Source organism: Rhinoderma darwinii, chromosome 2 (assembly GCF_050947455.1).
Source record: "Rhinoderma darwinii isolate aRhiDar2 chromosome 2, aRhiDar2.hap1, whole genome shotgun sequence".
Lineage (NCBI taxonomy): Eukaryota > Metazoa > Chordata > Amphibia > Anura > Rhinodermatidae > Rhinoderma > Rhinoderma darwinii.
The window spans coordinates 376239631-376257458 of record NC_134688.1 but is presented as its reverse complement, the minus strand read 5'-3'; the positions used below and the strand labels follow the sequence as shown (position 1 = coordinate 376257458).

General features: G+C 41.1%; 1 protein-coding gene across 5 annotated transcripts in view; it reads left to right on the top strand.

Annotated features, from left to right (window-relative positions):
* NME7 (NME/NM23 family member 7) overlaps positions 1 to 17828 on the top strand; it is a 129010-nt gene that overhangs the window by 85363 nt on the left and 25819 nt on the right. For all 5 annotated transcript variants that reach the window (XM_075853900.1, XM_075853902.1, XM_075853903.1 and 2 more), the window contains 3 exons: positions 7268 to 7332; positions 9155 to 9223; positions 11882 to 11983. In XM_075853900.1, coding sequence (XP_075710015.1) covers positions 7268 to 7332; positions 9155 to 9223; positions 11882 to 11983 — 236 coding nt within the window. The remainder of the gene's footprint in view (positions 1 to 7267; positions 7333 to 9154; positions 9224 to 11881; positions 11984 to 17828) is intronic.

Here is a 17828-nt window from a genome sequence, read left to right as displayed (position 1 = left end):
ACAAAACTTTGAAGCGAATAATCAAGTCCTATGGTATTTAATTTCGTAATCAATTCTGCAGTTTCATCTTACGCACAGTCAGGCTGCCTCTGGTTAAACCCCCTCCCCCCTTCCTCCTCTTTGACAGTAAAATTTTGAAACATCAATATGTCTGAAGTATTATATTTATGAAATGATTCCCCATCGTGCCCCCAAAACAGTTTTGACCCGTCGAGGGCTAGACTCAAAGTCTTCTGAAGGTGTCCTGTTGTATCTGGCACCAAGACGTTAGCAGCGTATCCCTTACGTCCTGTAAGTTGCGAGGTGGGGCCTCCATGGATCGTACTTGTTTTTCCAGCACATTCCATAGATGCACGATCAGATTTAGGTCTAGGGAATTTGGAGGCCAAGTCAACACCTTGAGCTCTTTGTTATGTTCCTCAAACTATTCCTGACAAATTTTTGCAGTGTGGCATTATCCTGCTGAAAGAGGCCACTGCCATTAGGGAATACGATTGACATGAAGGGCTGTACTTGGTCTGCAACAATGTATAGGTAGGTGAAACATGTCAATGTAACATCCACATGAAGACCAGGACCCAAGGTTTCCCAGCAGAACATTTCCCCCGCCGGCTTTCCTTTTTTATATATAGTGCATCTTGGTGCTTTTTCTTCTCCAGGTAAGCGACGCACACGCACCTTGCTGTCCATATGATGTAAAAGAAAACATGATTCATCAGACCAGGCCACCTTCTTCCATTGCTCTATATTTCAGCTCTGATGCTCTTGTGCCCATTGTAGGTGCTTTCAGTGGTGGACATAGGTTAGCATGGGCACTCCGTCAGGTCTGCAGCCACACGGCCAAAAAAAGGAGCAAACTGCTCCTGACAATTGTGTATAGGGTCATCTGCTTTTAGGAAAGGTGAGAATGGTTTTCCTACTTTTCTCTAATGTGATCTGCCCCTTTTTTCTGCAACTAATTATAAATATTTTACAATTTATTAATATATGCCGTGCAGGAAAAAGCAAGAAGAAAAAAAAAAGCTCAGCTGTCAATTCTTGCCCCCCGTGTAAGGATCTAAGCTACTTTAACATTGGCTAAATTGTGATGGTTAGACGACTGGGCTAGAGCATCTCTAAAAAGGCTAGCCTATCTGGACTGATCCCACAGAAGAACTACTATAGCGCAAATAGCTTGAAAAGTTACTGCTGGCTATACTAGAAAGCTATCAGTACACACAGTGCGTTACAGCAAGCGACGTATAAGGATGCGTAGCTGCAGACTGCTCAGAGTGTCCATGTTGACACCTGTCCACTGCCCAAAGGACCTACAATTTGGCATGTGAGCATCACAACTGGAGCATGGAGCATTGGAAAAAGGTGGCCTGGTCTGATGAATCCTGTTTTCTTTTACATCATGTGGACAGCCGGGTGCATGCATGTGTTGCTTACCTGGGAAAGAGCTGGCACCAGGATGCACTAGGGAAAGAAGGCAAGTTGGCAGAGGCCGTGTGATGCATTTGTGGGATGTGCTGGAAAAAACGAGTCCGATCCATTGATTCCCCGCCTCGGAACCTACAGGATCTGCTGCTAATGTCTTGGTGCCAGATACCACAGGACACCTTCACAGGTTTTGTGGAGTCCATGCCTCAACGGGCCAGAGCTGTTTTGGTGGAACGAGGGAACCTACACAGTATTAGACAGGTGGCTGAACGGTACATGTCACTAAATGGGATAGCGGCAGAGGGGCACTCGGCCCCCTAATCCCTGGTTTGGACTGCTACCTCTGCACCCTATATAGCTATGCCCCTGTAGGGAAGAAAGAGATGTGATGCTATATCATTCTATATGTCACTAAATGGAATAGCATTTGGGACACATGGGTTCTGTATAACTAATTTAATGGACTGTGCGTAAGTAGACCAGAAGAATGATACTGGAAATGATGATCAGTAAACAGAACTCAAGAAAGGGAACCTGCTAGTGTGTGTGTGTGTGTGTGTGTGTGTGTGTGTGTGTGTGTATATAAATATCAAGAACAATTACTAAAAATCAGATCTTGTATAGCAGGAAAAGCGAATGGTATTCGGTGATTAATACGGGATAACAAGAGACTATGAGTTGCATGCAGAGCAGAATTTGTGCCTTTGTGTGGCACTCATGGACAAAGACTGGGATTACTGGGTGACAAACTGTCAATCAGGATGCAGATACAGGGGCTTTGCTTGTCACGATCCTTTAGGCCATCTCATTGCACATGTTTGCTCAGTTGTATAACCCATGATGAAACAAATATTTAGTTCAATTTTTTTACTAGAATGTTATACTTATTCAGAACACATGGTGGAATTTCTGCTTCATTTCAATAAAAAGGGATAATGCCAATTTTAAAACCAATGAAGTTTACTAAGTTAACCCTTAGATGTGTTATTGTGTCACTTTGTTTTATATTCAAGTTATGGTGAATCTTATTTTGTTGACTGAAAGTAAGGCTGCGTTCACACGACCATGTTACGTCCGTAATGTACGGAACGTATTTCGGCCGGAAGACCCGGACCGAACACACTGCAGGGGGCCGGGCTCCTAGCATCATAGTTATGTACGATGCTAGGAGTCCCTGCCTCGCTGCAGGACAACTGTCCCGTACTGTAATCATGATTACAGTACGAGACAGTAGTTCCACGCAGAGGCAGGGACTCCTAGCATCGTACATCACTATGATGCTAGGAGCCCGGCTCCCTGCAGTGTGTTCGGTCCGGGTCTTCCGGCCGAAATACGTTCCGCACATTACGGACGTAACATGGTCGTGTGAACCCAGCCTAACTCTTATGCAGTATATTGTAACAAGCCAGGTAGAGTTTTGTGGCATACTACAGTTTCAGAGGTAGCAGACGTAACTGGACCCTAGTTGCCATGGTCCTCAGACTACCTTGGCACATAAGAACTGTAGCACTATTAGTAGGCGAGCAGAGAAGTAATGTGAAGCTCCTGGGACCGAATGCAAAATCAGTAATAGGCCCCTACCTACAATGCGCTATTTATAATTATGTTCTATGCGGCAGAGGGGCACTCGGGCCCCCTAATGCCTGGTTTGGACTGCTACCTCTGCACCCTATATAGCTATGCCCCTCTAGGGAAGAGAGAGATGTGATGCTATATCATTCTATCAAATATTAAATTATGCTGGATAGCGCTATCTTACGGACTGAACCAGTGAGACCGCTCCATCCAGAACCAGGATTTTAAGGATATATGTCGTGTTCACATACATAGCTGAAGTGCAAATGTCACATGCGCTTTTTTTTTTCTCTTTGGGGGGACGAAAAGGGATCCCAAAGGGCAGATGATTACAAAGCTTATTTTTCTTTGGGATAACATCCTGGTTGGACTAAAAAACATAGGCCAGGTTCATACCCCACTGTAGCACATTCATATTTTTTTAACAGTTTTAAGATGATCTACAAACCAAAAAAGTAATTTATTACACCAGCCACCACATTATGCAAATCTTCTTATACCAGAAATGCGAGAAATACACAGAAATAAAATATTAGCGGAAAATCTGCATCAAATGTACAGTAGTACGGCTTTAGTTATGCTTGATGCCCCTACAAAGATGTACAATAAAGTATGGACAAATATGACAAAGTATGTGCCGAAAAAAATGCATATTGCATATTGATGACACATACAGTCAAAATGGCTTTGGTTGAAAAAGATCTTCTGTTTGTGGTCTGTTTTGAAGAAGACATGTCTGCTCTCTTGACCTGTCTCTTTTAGTAAATATTTGTATTCCCCATAAAACAATTCTGGAGCATCTCCTCTTAGAACTCTGCGTTGTGCTGTTCCTCTGTTATTCTTCTTAGAAATCTATAAATACACTTAGAATGGTTTGTTACCAGTTGGGGGTGTGTCCCTTTACAGTTTGTCAATGTCCAATCAGTGCTGTCAGGTCCAGACTGTAGGGAAACGCCCCTTTGAGGAAGGGAATGGTAACACCCAGTTGTCAATTTATTCATAAATTTCTAGGAGGAATAACAGAGAAACAGTACAATGCAGTGCTCTAAGAAAATATGTTCCAGAATTGTTATTTCATGGGGAATACAAGTATAAACAGACATGTTAGAAGGGGTAATAGGTCCTCTAAGTAATGCCGCTTCCTGTGTGGACAGCACAAATTTCAATGGAAGCTCACAATCTAAATTTCCTGCCTGTATGTTTTTTGGAGTGTCGAAAGAAACCGAGGAATCCTGAGCAAACCCACGCAAACACTGGGAGAACGTACAAAAATGTTTTTCATTGGTTGGAACACTAGTTTAAAATGTCTTTTTAGCAGTTTTCATAGGAATTAATTTGACTCGTGTACATGTCATTTTATCAGTCTCTTGCATTAAAGGATTATTCACAAGTGTAGGCTTATTTTTTCATAAAATATTAAACACACTGCAAATTATTAGTTTAATGATGTAAATCCTTTTATTAATTCATTTTCTAACTACCTTTTTTTAAGCCTTCCAACGCAGCTACTGCTTGTTATATTCTCTAAATGTGGGTGTGAGATGCTTGATGTATATCAAGCCACCCTGTTTTCTTAGTGGCAGCATCAGGAGTAAATTGCAGAATGATCGTCTCAGCCAGGCATGGTAAGCGTGGCTGAGATGATCACTCCCCCCCCCCCCCCGTTTTCCAAGCAATCCTTATTTGTCCCCTCCTCAGTTTTAGTGTACATGCCCTGGAGCCGACCGCTAATCTCCATATAGCTGAGAGGTGGCCGGGCTGGAAGCTAACGCGCATGCACGGTCAGACGCGTTCCCCATGATGCAGCCGTCCTCCCCAAAGGAAAGGAAATCATCTTGCAAGCGCGGCCACCGCTATAGACTATTTACGGCGCAGGTTTTAGCTTGCTGCCCGATTGATCGGGCAGCTGAATGTCGGGTGACCCTGAAGAGAAGATAGAAGCAGCTTTCTCTGCTTCTATCTTCTCTGATCTCAATGAGAGCGGCAGTGCCATGCCTCTATTGGTCCCGGTGATCATGCGACATGATCGCCGGGATGCCGTTAGTGGCAGACTGCTGCTGGGTCTTACTAGACCCAGCACAGCCCTATTAGTGACAATAGTCACTATGAGGGTATGTTCACACGCTTAACAAAAAACGGCTGAAAATACGGAGCTGTTTTCAAGCAACCTTTCTTACGGCCGTTTTTGGAGCTGTTTTTCTATTGAGTCAATGAAAAACGGCTCAAGAAGTGATAAGCACTTCTAATAATAATCTTTATTTATATAGCGCCAACATATTACGCAGCACTTTACAATTTAGAGGGAACATGAAATAAACAATATCAGACATTACATAGTGACAAAGTTAATTTACAATTCAAACCTGAGGAGTGAGGACCCTGCTCGAAAGAGCTTACAATCTATGAGGAAATAAGGGAGACACAAAGTGTAACAGTGTTTGTTCTGTACAATAGTCCAGCCATTTTTATACACATGGGGTGGTAACATAAAGCTGCATGAGCCGGTCACCAGCCAGTATCCGTGTATTACTGACATGAAGGAGTGTTACGGAATCTAATTCTGATGACTAATCTAAAAGTGGGGCCATGGAAAGGAGTCCGATTAGGGAATGTTATAGGCCTGTCTAAATAGATGTGTTTTCAGGGCACGTTTAAAACTGTGGATATTGGGAATTAATCTGATTGTCTGGGGTAGCGCATTCCAGAGGACTGGTGCAGCACGAGAAAAATCTTGGAGACTAGAGTGGCAGGTTCGGATTATGGAGGATTTTAATCTAAGGTCGTTGGCAGAACGTAGAGCCCGAGTAGGGTGGTGGACAGAGATGAGGGAGGAGATGTAAGGAGGTGCAGCACTGTGGAGAGCTTTGTGGGTGAGAGTAATAAGTTTGAATTTTATTCTGAAGAGGATGGGCAACCAGTGCAGTGACTGGCACAGAGTAGAGGCGTTGGTGTAGCGGTTGGTCAGAAATATGAGCCTGGCTGCTGCATTGAGGATAGATTGGAGAGGGGAGAGTTTGGTGAGGGGAAGTTTTTTTTACGTTGGCGCTTTTAAAAACGGCCGCGTAAAAAACGCCCCGTGGGAAAGGAACGCCATTTTTCCCATTGAAATAAATGGGCAGATGTTTGGAGGCATTCAGCCCCCGCATTTTTAGCCGTTTTTAGAGGGCGTTTAAAGCCCGAAAAACGGCTTAAAATAGGCCGTGTGAACATACCCTAAGAGGGCTGATTTTCCCTGTAACTGGGGCTGCTGTGCAGTTACAGTGGAAAAACATGGTGGAAAAGAAGTAAAAAAAAAAATAAAGTCCCCCAAAAGTCTTTTCTGACCTTTTGAGAGACAGACCATAATAATAAAAAAATAAAAGTAAAATAAAGTTCAAAACAATTAATAATAAATACACTTAGAATGCGCACCCCCCAAAAAATGTTCTCTCTCCCCCCCCGCCAATCTTTGTAACGCTAGCCCTGACCAAATTACCTTAATATAGACATGTAATATATTCAAATTAACTGTAGACAATGAAGATCACAAATAAAAGGTCTATTTTACGGTAAAACTATGTTATTACGAGAAAAAAATAGCTAAAAAGTTAAAAAAAACGTACTATTTCACTATTATTTTCAAACTTTAAGCCTAAAAATTCTAAAATAACAAAAAGGGTGTGTATAAAAATGATAAAAAAAAAAAAAGAGACCTGCATTGTCTACGGAAAAAACACCTCGCTAGTCCAACAAATAAAGTTATAGCCGTTTTAACTAACGCGTACTAAAAATGGCTAAACGGTGTCTGGTCCTGAAGGCTCAAAATAGCCCGGTCCTGAACTGGTTAAATGAGTCTTCTGACTAATCATTTTCCAGTGAACATGCCATGATAGTGCAATTCGACTGTGACCACTGATCCCGAGAACATAGGTGCCCAGTTCTTGGTGGAGAGGTGGCAGCGAATGCGTGGTCACTCTCTATATTAAAGTCTATAGGAGATACTAAAAGAAGCGCGTGAGTGTGATTTACTGTTTCCTGGGACCCTAAACAATCACACTTTATCTAGTAGACCTGCCATAAAAGTAATTTAATGTATGAAAACCCTTTAATTAAATGTTAGCATTGCAAACACTGTGAATAAACTTTTCTATTTGACATTTTCCAGTAGGGTACCATACATCAGTCCTCCAATTTACAAAGCCTTGTGACATGTACCATGTATTTATAATGTGGGATTTGAGCACTCCAGAAGGTCACAGTGTTTTTATGTTTGTCTTTTCCATTTTTACAGGCCTAACAGGAAAAATTATAAACCACATATTGGATGCAGACTTTGAAATATCTGCGTTGCAAATGGTAAGATTATATGGATTTCAGAATTTTCCAAAGCCCGTAAGGAAGAGCTGAATCGCCGTAGTTTAGAAAACATCACAATGAAACACAGAATTGTTGCTCGGGAGGTAACATAGGAAACGGCAGGCAATCTGAAGGGAGCCACATTAGAGCCGGGCGGTAGTGCGGTCTGCCTCATTCATCTTACCTGCCAAGATTAGACTTTGTTTTTTTGTTTGTTTTTGCTGTAAGGCTTCGTTCACATTTGCGTCAGGGTTCCGTCGGCGATTTCCATCAGGGGAACCCATGAACGGAACCCTAACTGAAACAAACGGAAACCGGAGGTTACCGTTTGCATCACCATTGATTTCAATGGTGACTGATCCGGTGCAAATGGTTTCCATTTGTCACCGTTGTGCAAGGGTTTCGTCATTTTGTGAGAACCATATTTTATGGTCTTCTATGCCAATTTTTTTTGCTGCGTTATAAGATGTTGAAGTACGGTAACTAGTCTTATGTCTGTAGATCACTGAAGCTTTCCCCGATGACCTAACTTCTGCCTTTATGTTCCAGCGATTCAATATTCTGCTAGCGGAATTGTGTCAACCTAAATCACCATCCACATCAATATCCACATTGTAACTGCCACTGTTACAGCCACTTAATATGCATAGTTATGTGGATGGGGATTTGATCCCACACAATGACCAAACTCAACCAGAAAATCCTTTCAGATTTTTGAGGTCATCTGGAAAACATTATATGTCCCAATTAAAGGCCTAACTAATTCATTTATACCCACAACATTAATACACATGGCACAATTTTAAAAATGGGGGGCGTACTATATATGGCAGTATAGGTACGTATGCGTAATGCAGGACACAGAAAATACATCTTGACTATTTCATGTTATTAATATTGTTTGCATCATTGTACCTCTTAGGCCATGTTTACACCGCTTATTTTCAGACGTATTTTGGCATAAAACAACACTTGAAATATGCCTGGCAACATCTTCCCATTGATTTCAATAGGAAATAAACTGTGTAGTTCCTACGAGGCAATTTTTACGCTGCTGAATTAAAAAATGGCTTGTAAAAAAGATGTGACATGTAATTTCTTTAACACCTCCCCGACATTTGACATATGCCTAGGCCATAGCCGGGTAGGGGAAGTATGGAGCGGTCTCACAGGCTAAGCCCGCTCCATAGAATGCGGGTGTTACAGCCAACGCTTCACAGTAACGAGTGGGATGGCGCTCGTTTAACCCATTAAATGCTGTGATTAATAGCGACTGCGGAATTAAAATCGTTACAGGGGGGTGACCCCCCTCTAACAGCTCACCCCCCCACTGCGATGCGATTGCGGGGTGCTGATGGATCCATTGGCAGCCTCTGGTCCTAATGAAGGCCCCCAGGTCTGCCGTCTTTGTGCTCCTGTTAAGCCCTGCCTCTGGCAGGATTTAACAGAAGTCTGTCAGATGAACGATATACTGCAATACAAAGTATTAAAAGTTCAAAAGAACCCCCTTTTCCCATTTTGCCCTTTGAAGCATTGTAAAAAAAAATAAACAGAATTGGTATCGCCAATTTGTATCTCCAAAAATGTCTGGATTTCAGAGGCTGTTTTCTGTGAAATCAGTCTTGTATTTTTCTGCCTGAAACATATACCGTGTGAACATGGCCTAACATAACTCTTTGTTGACTTTCATGTTCATGCTATTATACAGTCTCATTGTAAAAGCCCTGAGTCTTTTCAATGTTCCACAAATAGATGTAATTGAATAGTGTGCACTTAACATGTAATTTGATTTTAGCATATTTTTACTTTGCTTGTGTTTCAGTTTACTATGGAGAAGGCCAATGCTGAAGAATTCTATGAAGTTTACAAGGGTGTTGTAGCTGAGTACACGGTAAGGGCAACAAACTCACAAGAACATCATATAAGATGGGCATCTCCCTCCATAGGTTAACAATGAGAGTGGGCAGTTAGATTATAAAGATCTCTTCCATCTGCCTTCTCTTCTTGCGAACTGTGGCCTTACGCATCAAATAACTGTTGGTCGTTCAGCCGACACCTTTTTCTCCCGACTCCCCCATATACATGCACTAAACGTGCATGTTTTTTTCAATGGGGAAAGGGGAAAAAGCAGCTGCCAGACACCTCTGGCAACTTATTTCAAAGGATGACCGATCCTTCTTTCCCCGATATCTGTCATATCACATAGATTTACGTATGGGCAGCTTAACCTACCGAAAGTAAAACGGGCGACAGATGAAGGGAGCAAGACCTAACTGAAGAATCACACTACACAGAGGGTTTGTTTCTAGTATGTAATAATGAAAACACCTACACAATATGGTAAGTTACTATTAATATTTGCAGGATTTTGGCCAATCCCATGGAGATCTACAGCTCCCCAAAGTTTACTTAACAGATTTCCGGCATTTCAAAGATTAACTACTGTCTTCTACTAGTCCGCAACTGAAGCCTGTTCTGGCCATGAAAACCTTGGCATGAGCCACCTGAAAGTCAGCATGGGATATATATATATATATATATATACATATACACGTGTGTTTTTAGATTTATTTTATAGATTTATTTTAAACATAAATAATGGGTTAAAGTGGTCTTCGTATAATAGGAACAAATTCTAAATGTGTTCAAACCTTTCAATGTACCTCTTAAAATTTGGTTTTCAAGCATAGATATCTGGACTCTGGCTACAAGGAGGCACTGAAAGTTTAACAAAGATTTTTTTCTGGAAACTATTATAAGGAGATTCATAGATCTTAATAATCATATTTCTCCAGTGTAGGTGGTGCAAGCCCCCAATCCTTTACTTTTCAAACTTTAAGTATATTTAGTTCTCATTCCTTTTAACTCTATTTCTAAAAAGGGGTAAACTCTCAAGTCTTTTCCGTGGCTGTAATGCCGTGCATAAGAAATGACAAGGTTGGAGTAAATTACAACACCTTTATTAAGAGGTAAAATAAACGTGTTGGATCTTTCGGCCGAGCCATGCGAACCACGGCCATGCGCAAAACATTCTTCCCCTTCGGCCAAAAAAACCAAACACACACATACTCACCTCAGCACTCCTCTTCTCCCCTCTCCAACTACTTCATCGTTTCAGCACCCTATATGCGACGCAGCACTTTAATGTCATCAGTGCTGCATCGCATACAACATCTTGACGCTGCCCGGCGTTAGGTCCTTGTGGTGGTTCTGGAAGAATGAAGTTGTCAGAGCGGGGAGTAAAGGAGTTCTGAGGTGAGCATAATTATTTTTTTATTATTTTTTATTTTATTTACCTGTCTGATGGAAGGGGCAAGAGGGTAGTTTGATCGGTGGGTTAGGGATGGCAAGGTATGGACTCAGTATGAGCCTCTACCTTGCTACGGTCCATCTAGTAGCTGGCGTAGATTTCCACGATCATTTACGCAATTTTTTGGGCTTAAATTATAATAAATTTGTCGGGCTGCGGTGTCAATGCTCCCTTTCCCTGATGCTACGCCTTCTTTCCAAAAAGGCCAAAATTTGCAATAAGCACTGCAAATTTCGACTTTTAGGCCCTTTTGTGATTTCCTACATCAGAAAACTGGTGTAAAAAGGTTGATAAATTACCCCCTTTATCTTTTGTATGATGGGGGAATATCACAGCAAACGATTGTATCATGAGAAGATGTTAACCCATTAAGGCCCCCTGCACATGGCTGTGCCCGTAATCACTGTTCGTGATTACGGGCACAGCCGGCCGCGGGCAGCCACCTGCATTTGCGGGCCGTGCTCCCATATAAAGTATGGGAGCACGATGCGTAAAAAGCAAAGAATAGGACATGTCCTATCTTGCAGAGCCTTTTCACGGCACGGACACCTTCCTGTAAATATACGGGAAGGTGTCCGTGGGCAATAGAAGTGAATGGGTCCTTAATTACGGATTAATTCTGTGGTCGTGTGCATGGGGCCTAAGGGTTTACAGAAGACAATAAGGAATAATAGGAGTAATCTCTGCAGTTATACTTACTAATGCCTTCATATACTCTGCACTTGGAAACTTTATGTGAAAATAAAAGAAATATGGAGATAGGATGTGATTCATGAAAATATCTACATTTCATTGTTAGTGGCTTGGATTTTACTGGCATTTTTTTTTCACTTTGTTTCAATCTAATGCCTTCTTTTCGTAGTCCCAGAAATCAATCTATTCTGATGCATTACAATGGAATTTTGAGAAAATGTAGTTCGGTGGGGGAAGAACAGCATAAAAGTGCTTTTACTGTTATAAAGACACACTGAATGAATGAATGAACGAACGAACGATTTATTTCTGTAACATTCGGTACTCTGTCTGTAAGGTTTTTTTTTTAGGACAATATTGTATCAGATCTATCTAATAGAAGGTTTGGTCAGCGTCACAACTGTATGTGAATTTTTGTTGTCTGGATCTTGTGGCTGTTTCAGTTGTGGATTGAATGTATTAAGAACATATTCATGTACTTGCTTGGAGAATCTCTTATATTCTTGTTGGAACTTGTTATTTCGTAAATGTCTTACTTTCTTCTAGGAAATGGTGGTAGAGCTTTGCTCCGGTCCTTGCCTAGCTTTGGAAATACAGGGAACCGATGTCCCGAAGTCATTCAGAGAGTTTTGTGGGCCTGCAGATCCCGTAAGTAAATCACGTGAAGTATTTTTGCCTTTCTTAGTTGTAAACTGGAAGATTCACCTAAATGTGTCTTAAGACATGTATTTTATAGTGCCCAGACCCAGACCCCTTGTTGTTTGCCAATTTTTTATGTTTATTATGTCAACAGGTGTTCTACATATGGATGTCAGATTGCCTCTTCCCCTTTACTTTACCACTGGTCACCCCACCATCTTTATCAAATTTATGAGAACATAAGATAATTTCATTACATTTATAAGCAGTAACAAAAATGTTTGTCCCAATACTGGCCAGTCTGCTATGTATAGTCTGAAAATGCAAAGCAAACATCTTTAGATCCCATTAACAAATTGAAAATGGTGCCAAGTATTAGTGGCAGGTGCTAAAGCTAATGGCTTTCTAAAAATAAGTTGTTGGTCTAGTTAACAAAAATTAGACAAATGGATGAGTGTAGATGGATCAGATAGTTTGACAGGGATACTGTTACTACACATACAACATACTAATAGAGTGTCTTTCAGTAAATTATGGAGATAAACTGCATGGTAGGTAGAATGTAATATACTGTCACATCTAAATATAGAAATCTATCGACTGGAATATTGCTAGTTGACTTCTCTGTACTGAAACAAAAGCCAGTCAGTGGGAACTATCCGAAAAACAATTCCACTGTTTGGCCTGTTCACACGGTGCAGATTTTGCATGCAATTTTAAGCCAAAACCAAAATTGGATCCAGGAGAGCAGACCCTTTTAAGGCCTTCCTGTTAGATATTTCTTCTGTTAAGGTTCCTTTTCTGGTTTTAGCTTAAAAAAAAAATCTACACCAAATCTGCACTGTGTGAACAAGGCCTATGAGTTGGACACCAGCCAATAATCCTAAGAAATTTACTGGAGCAATTTACACACCTATAAAATAGGGAGTCATCTTTACCAGTGCGGACACAAGATACACAACTGATGTTTCGGCGGTTACAGCATAGACTACCATATGAAAAAATGAAACTTAAAGAGGCTCTGTCACCACATTATCAGTGGCCTATCTTATACATAATGTGATCGGCGCTGTAGTGTAGATTACAGCAGTGTTTTTTATTTAGAAAAACTATCATTTTTATGACCTATTTTAGCTTTATGCTAATGACTTTCTCAATGGACAACTGGGCGTGTTTTACTATATGACCAAGTGGGCGTTGTACAGAGGAGTGTATGACGCTGACCAATCAGTGACCAATCAGCGTCATACACTTCTCCCCATTCATTTACACAGCAGATAGTGTTATTACTAGTGTGCAGTCACATACTCACACACTAAAGTTACTGAAGAGTCTTGAGAGTTAATAGACATCCCGTCCAACCAGGACGGGATGTCTATTCATCACTGCCATAACATCAAGCAAATAGTAGGAACGCACAGTGTAGAAAACCAAAAACGGCGGGTGCTAGCTTCAAATATCAAGGAGTGACGTACTCCTCATGAATATACAAGAAATAGAGCCCAGAAGCAGCACTCAATAGCAAAAAATTTGAATTTATTCACTCTACACAGCAACGTTTCACTTCCTCCATGGAAGCATTTTCAAGCCTTTGGCTTGAAAATGCTTCCATGGAGGAAGTGAAACGTTGCTGTGTTGGGTGAATAAATTCACATTTTTTGCTATTGAGTGCTGCTTCTGGGCTCTATTTCTTGTATATTCATCACTGCCGACACTTCTCTAACGTTTAGTGTGGGAGTTAATTACAGCAAGCGTAATCTCGCGAGATCACGCTGTAAATCACACTTGCTGTCATTGACTCCCACACTAAACGTTAGAGACGTGTCGGCAGTGATGAATAGACATCACGTCCTGGTTGGACGTGATGTCTATTAACTCTCAAGACTCTTCAGTAACTTTAGTGTGTGAGTATGTGACTGCACACTAGTAAGAACAGTATCTGCTGTGTAAATGAATGGACGCTGTTTTGTCACTGATTGGTCAGCGTAATACACTCCTCTGTATAACGCCCACTTGGTCAAAAAGTAAAACACGCCCAGTTGTCCATTGAGAAACTCATTAGCATAAAGCTAAAATAGGTCATAACAACGTAAAAAATTATCGTTTTTCTAAATAAAAAAAACACTGCTGTAATCTACATTATAGCGCCGATCATATTATGTACAAGATAGGGCATTTATAATGTGGTGACAGAGCCTCTTTAAAGGCTTTTCCACCTTTATTGTCTCAATGCATCGAAAAGTAAAAAATGGAGCAACTTTGCAATAGGTATTGATTAAACATTTTCTATCAATTTGTTGATATAGCTTCGATGCAGACCTATACACCTGTAAGTCTGATTCTGCAGCCATGCTTTACTAGCATACACTTGGGCAGGTTAGCAAGAAATAGGGGAAGAGAATTATGACTGCAGGATCAGATTAGGTAGTGTTTGTTACCATGGAAACACATAGATTTGCATGGGAACTGTAGAAAGAAAACTACAGGAAATGTTTAACCCCTTCCCGACATCTGCCGTATATATACGGCGCATGCCGGGTGGGGGAATATGGAGCGGGCTCACTTCCGGGTTACGCTTTAGCGCGATCCCGCTTGTTTAACCTGTTAAATGCCGCGTTCAATAGAGATCGCGCCATTTAAATTACTAAAACAGGGGGGCGACCCCCTGTAACGTCTCAACGGCCCCCCCACGGCGAGATCGGGGGGAGCCGTTGGTTCACACGGCTGCCTGGGGGTCTGACGAAGTCCCCCAGGTCCGCCATCTTGGTACTCCTTCATAGGAGACTGTCAGAATCACGATATACTGCAATACATTAGTATTGCAGTATATCGTGCAAGCGATCTAACGATCGCTGGTTGAAGTCCCCTAGGGGGACTAATAAAAAATTTAAAAATGAGTTAAATAAAGTTGTTTTTTTTGTGTAAAAAAAAAATTTTTTAATTAAAAGTTAAAAAAAAACCCCTTTTCCCATTTCCCCCCTAGAGCATAGTAAACAATTAAATAAATAAACATAATTGGTATTGCCGTGTCCGTAAAAGTCTGAACTATCACAATATATCATTATTTAACCCGCACGGTGAACGCCGTAAAAAAAAAAAATTGTAAACGCCAGAATCTCTATTTTTTGGTCACCTCATCTCCCACAAAAAATGAAATAAAAAGTGATCAAACTGTCACATTTACACGAAAATGGTATTATTAAAAACTACAGCTTATCCCGCAAAAAATAAGCCCTCATACAACTTAATAGACGGAAAAATAAAGAAGTTATGGCTCTCGGAATTTGGCGAAACAAAATAAATGTTCTCTTTTACACTTAGGTTTTTACTTGTAAAAGTAGTAAAATATAGAAAAAACTACACATATTTGGTATCGCCGTAATCGTATTGACCCATAAAATAAAATTAACATGTTTTAATTGTACAATGAATTCCGTAAAAATGGCGCGCAAAAAACCATGGCGGAATCGCTGTTTTTTTCATTTTATACCCCACAAATAATTTTTTTCCCGTTTCCTAGTACATTATACAGCAAAATAAATGGTGCTACGAAAAACTACAACTTGTCCCGCAAAAATCAAGCCCTCATAGTACTATATAGACGGAAAAATAAAGGCGTTATGGCCTTTGGAATGTGGGGAGGAAAAAACTAAAATGAAAATCTGAAAAAGGGCTGCGGCGTGAAAGGGTTAATCAAGACCTATTACAAAGTTACCTCATATTTTTATTTAGATGCATTGGGACAGTAAAAAAATAAATAAAAATGGTTGCCATGGTGGACAAAGCCTTTAACATTTTGAGACATTTATCCTTTGTTAATGAATGATACTCTGACACAACATATTTGATGACTCACCTAAATTTTCAATTGTTCTATACCGGTAGAATAAATATTTTTGTCATGTGCTGAACATGAATGTTGACCGAACACTGCCTGGAGACCATTTGAACATTCTCTATCTCTGGATGGCATTTATTGTACACAAAAGGCCATATTACGCTGGCCAATTTTGGCCGGTGCAACGACCACCAATCAACGAGACAGCTCGTTGATCGGGGCTCGTTTGCTCCGGTCACAAGGAGCTATGTATCAGGACAAGCGGTCGTTACTCCAATCGATCTTCCTCATACATTATTATCATGTTGGCTGCCGACAAAGATAATATTTCCGTTTTTTTGCTCGTTCATCTGCTGATCGCTGCCCTGTTTACACAGGGCAATTATCGGCAACGAGCGTTCTATGAACGATTGTCTGCCCGATTATTGCCCAGTGTAAAGCCCCCTTTACTCAGAATAGCCTAAAATCAAGTTTTCTCTGCCTTATCCCCTTTACCTGTGACAATAAACCTGTCTTGGAAATGCAGTAACCATTCACTTGAATGGGGCCGTGCTGTAGTTTCCTGCACAGCAGGTGACCGGAGAGCTGCGCTGTGCAGGGAAAAACAGTGATGCGGACGCAGCGCTAATCACCTTCATTTTCAGGATTGGATAGACCTTCATCGATCATAAGGGGCATCTCTGTAGCTGTAACTAGAGATCTGCCTTATAATCATATGGTTTAATGTAGCAATTTTCCCAAAGTAACATGTAATGGACTGCACTAATACTATTGACACTGGACATAGGCTTTTATCAGTAGGACATCTGTTTAGTCCGGGTGTCAGAATAATCATCCAGTAAAATGTGTGGACTAAAAAAGATTGCTTTAAATTCTCCTAATAGATCTATTGTAATTTCCATATGGTGCGGTATTATATCAGTCAGTGCTGGTGTTGTAAAGTTTGGCTTTACTGCTCTATTAAAAGAGCATTCCTGTTTTTTTAAATCCATAAAAACATTAAAAAAAATCTTCCAATATTATAATGTTTGGAGTGGTAATATAAAGTAGTTAGTGTGCAAATAGGTTCCAACATTTTCACTTCCCTGCGGCTATCCTTGAGCATTGTATGTCATGCATCACTGAAACGTTTTATGCTGAGAACATAATCCAGTAGATCAGGTTTTTTATGAGGAGGGTCCTTTTTTTTTCTTTCATTGAAGCACCGATTAGCATAGAGCGGTGCTGTGGCTTGTACGTGCACAGTCATTCTCCATTGCAATGCATAGGAGTTCCGGACAGTGCCAAGTGCAAGCCTATACCTTTAAGTTAAAGGAGAACTGCCGGATTAGTGATCTGTTGTAGGACTGCTGAGGGCCAACACATCACGATCCCACCTCCCATGACTGTAATGAAAACACCAACACGTTTAATCCTTTTATGTGGATGGGGGTCAGCCACAGCTTTATTGCATGTACTACATAACCATTAAAGGCACTTAAGTAGAATTGTTTTAAACCGCGGTTCGAATCGATATGTCAGCACCAGACTCCCGATGAGCAAGTTCGCCTTCGAGACCCACAGGATAAGCCATAAATGTCCGATAGATGCAAGTCCCACCTCTTGGACCTAGACCTATCTCAAGAACGGGGCCCCCTGATCCACGTCCTACCTTCTGCCACGGTCGCCGTTTCCATAGCTCCTGAGTTACAAATAAAAATGAGCAAACTTTGCTAAACTGCTTCCCTAACTTCCATTCACTTCTATATGAGCTCGGTAAACAGCGTAGCAAAATGCGCTCGTCTGTTTCCTAAAAACCCAACCGTGTCGTCAGTCAGTGGCCAGACCCCAGCAACAGCAACGAAAGGTAGGATAGGGTTAAGGGGGCTAGAGATAGGTGCAGGTCCCAGAGGTGGGACTCATATCTATCAAACATTTATGGCATACCCTGTGGATGTGTCATAAATGTCCGAGATGGGAAAACCCCCTAAAGGTTTACATTTGCTTTAGAGAAACTGTTTAGAGCCTCTGTCGGTA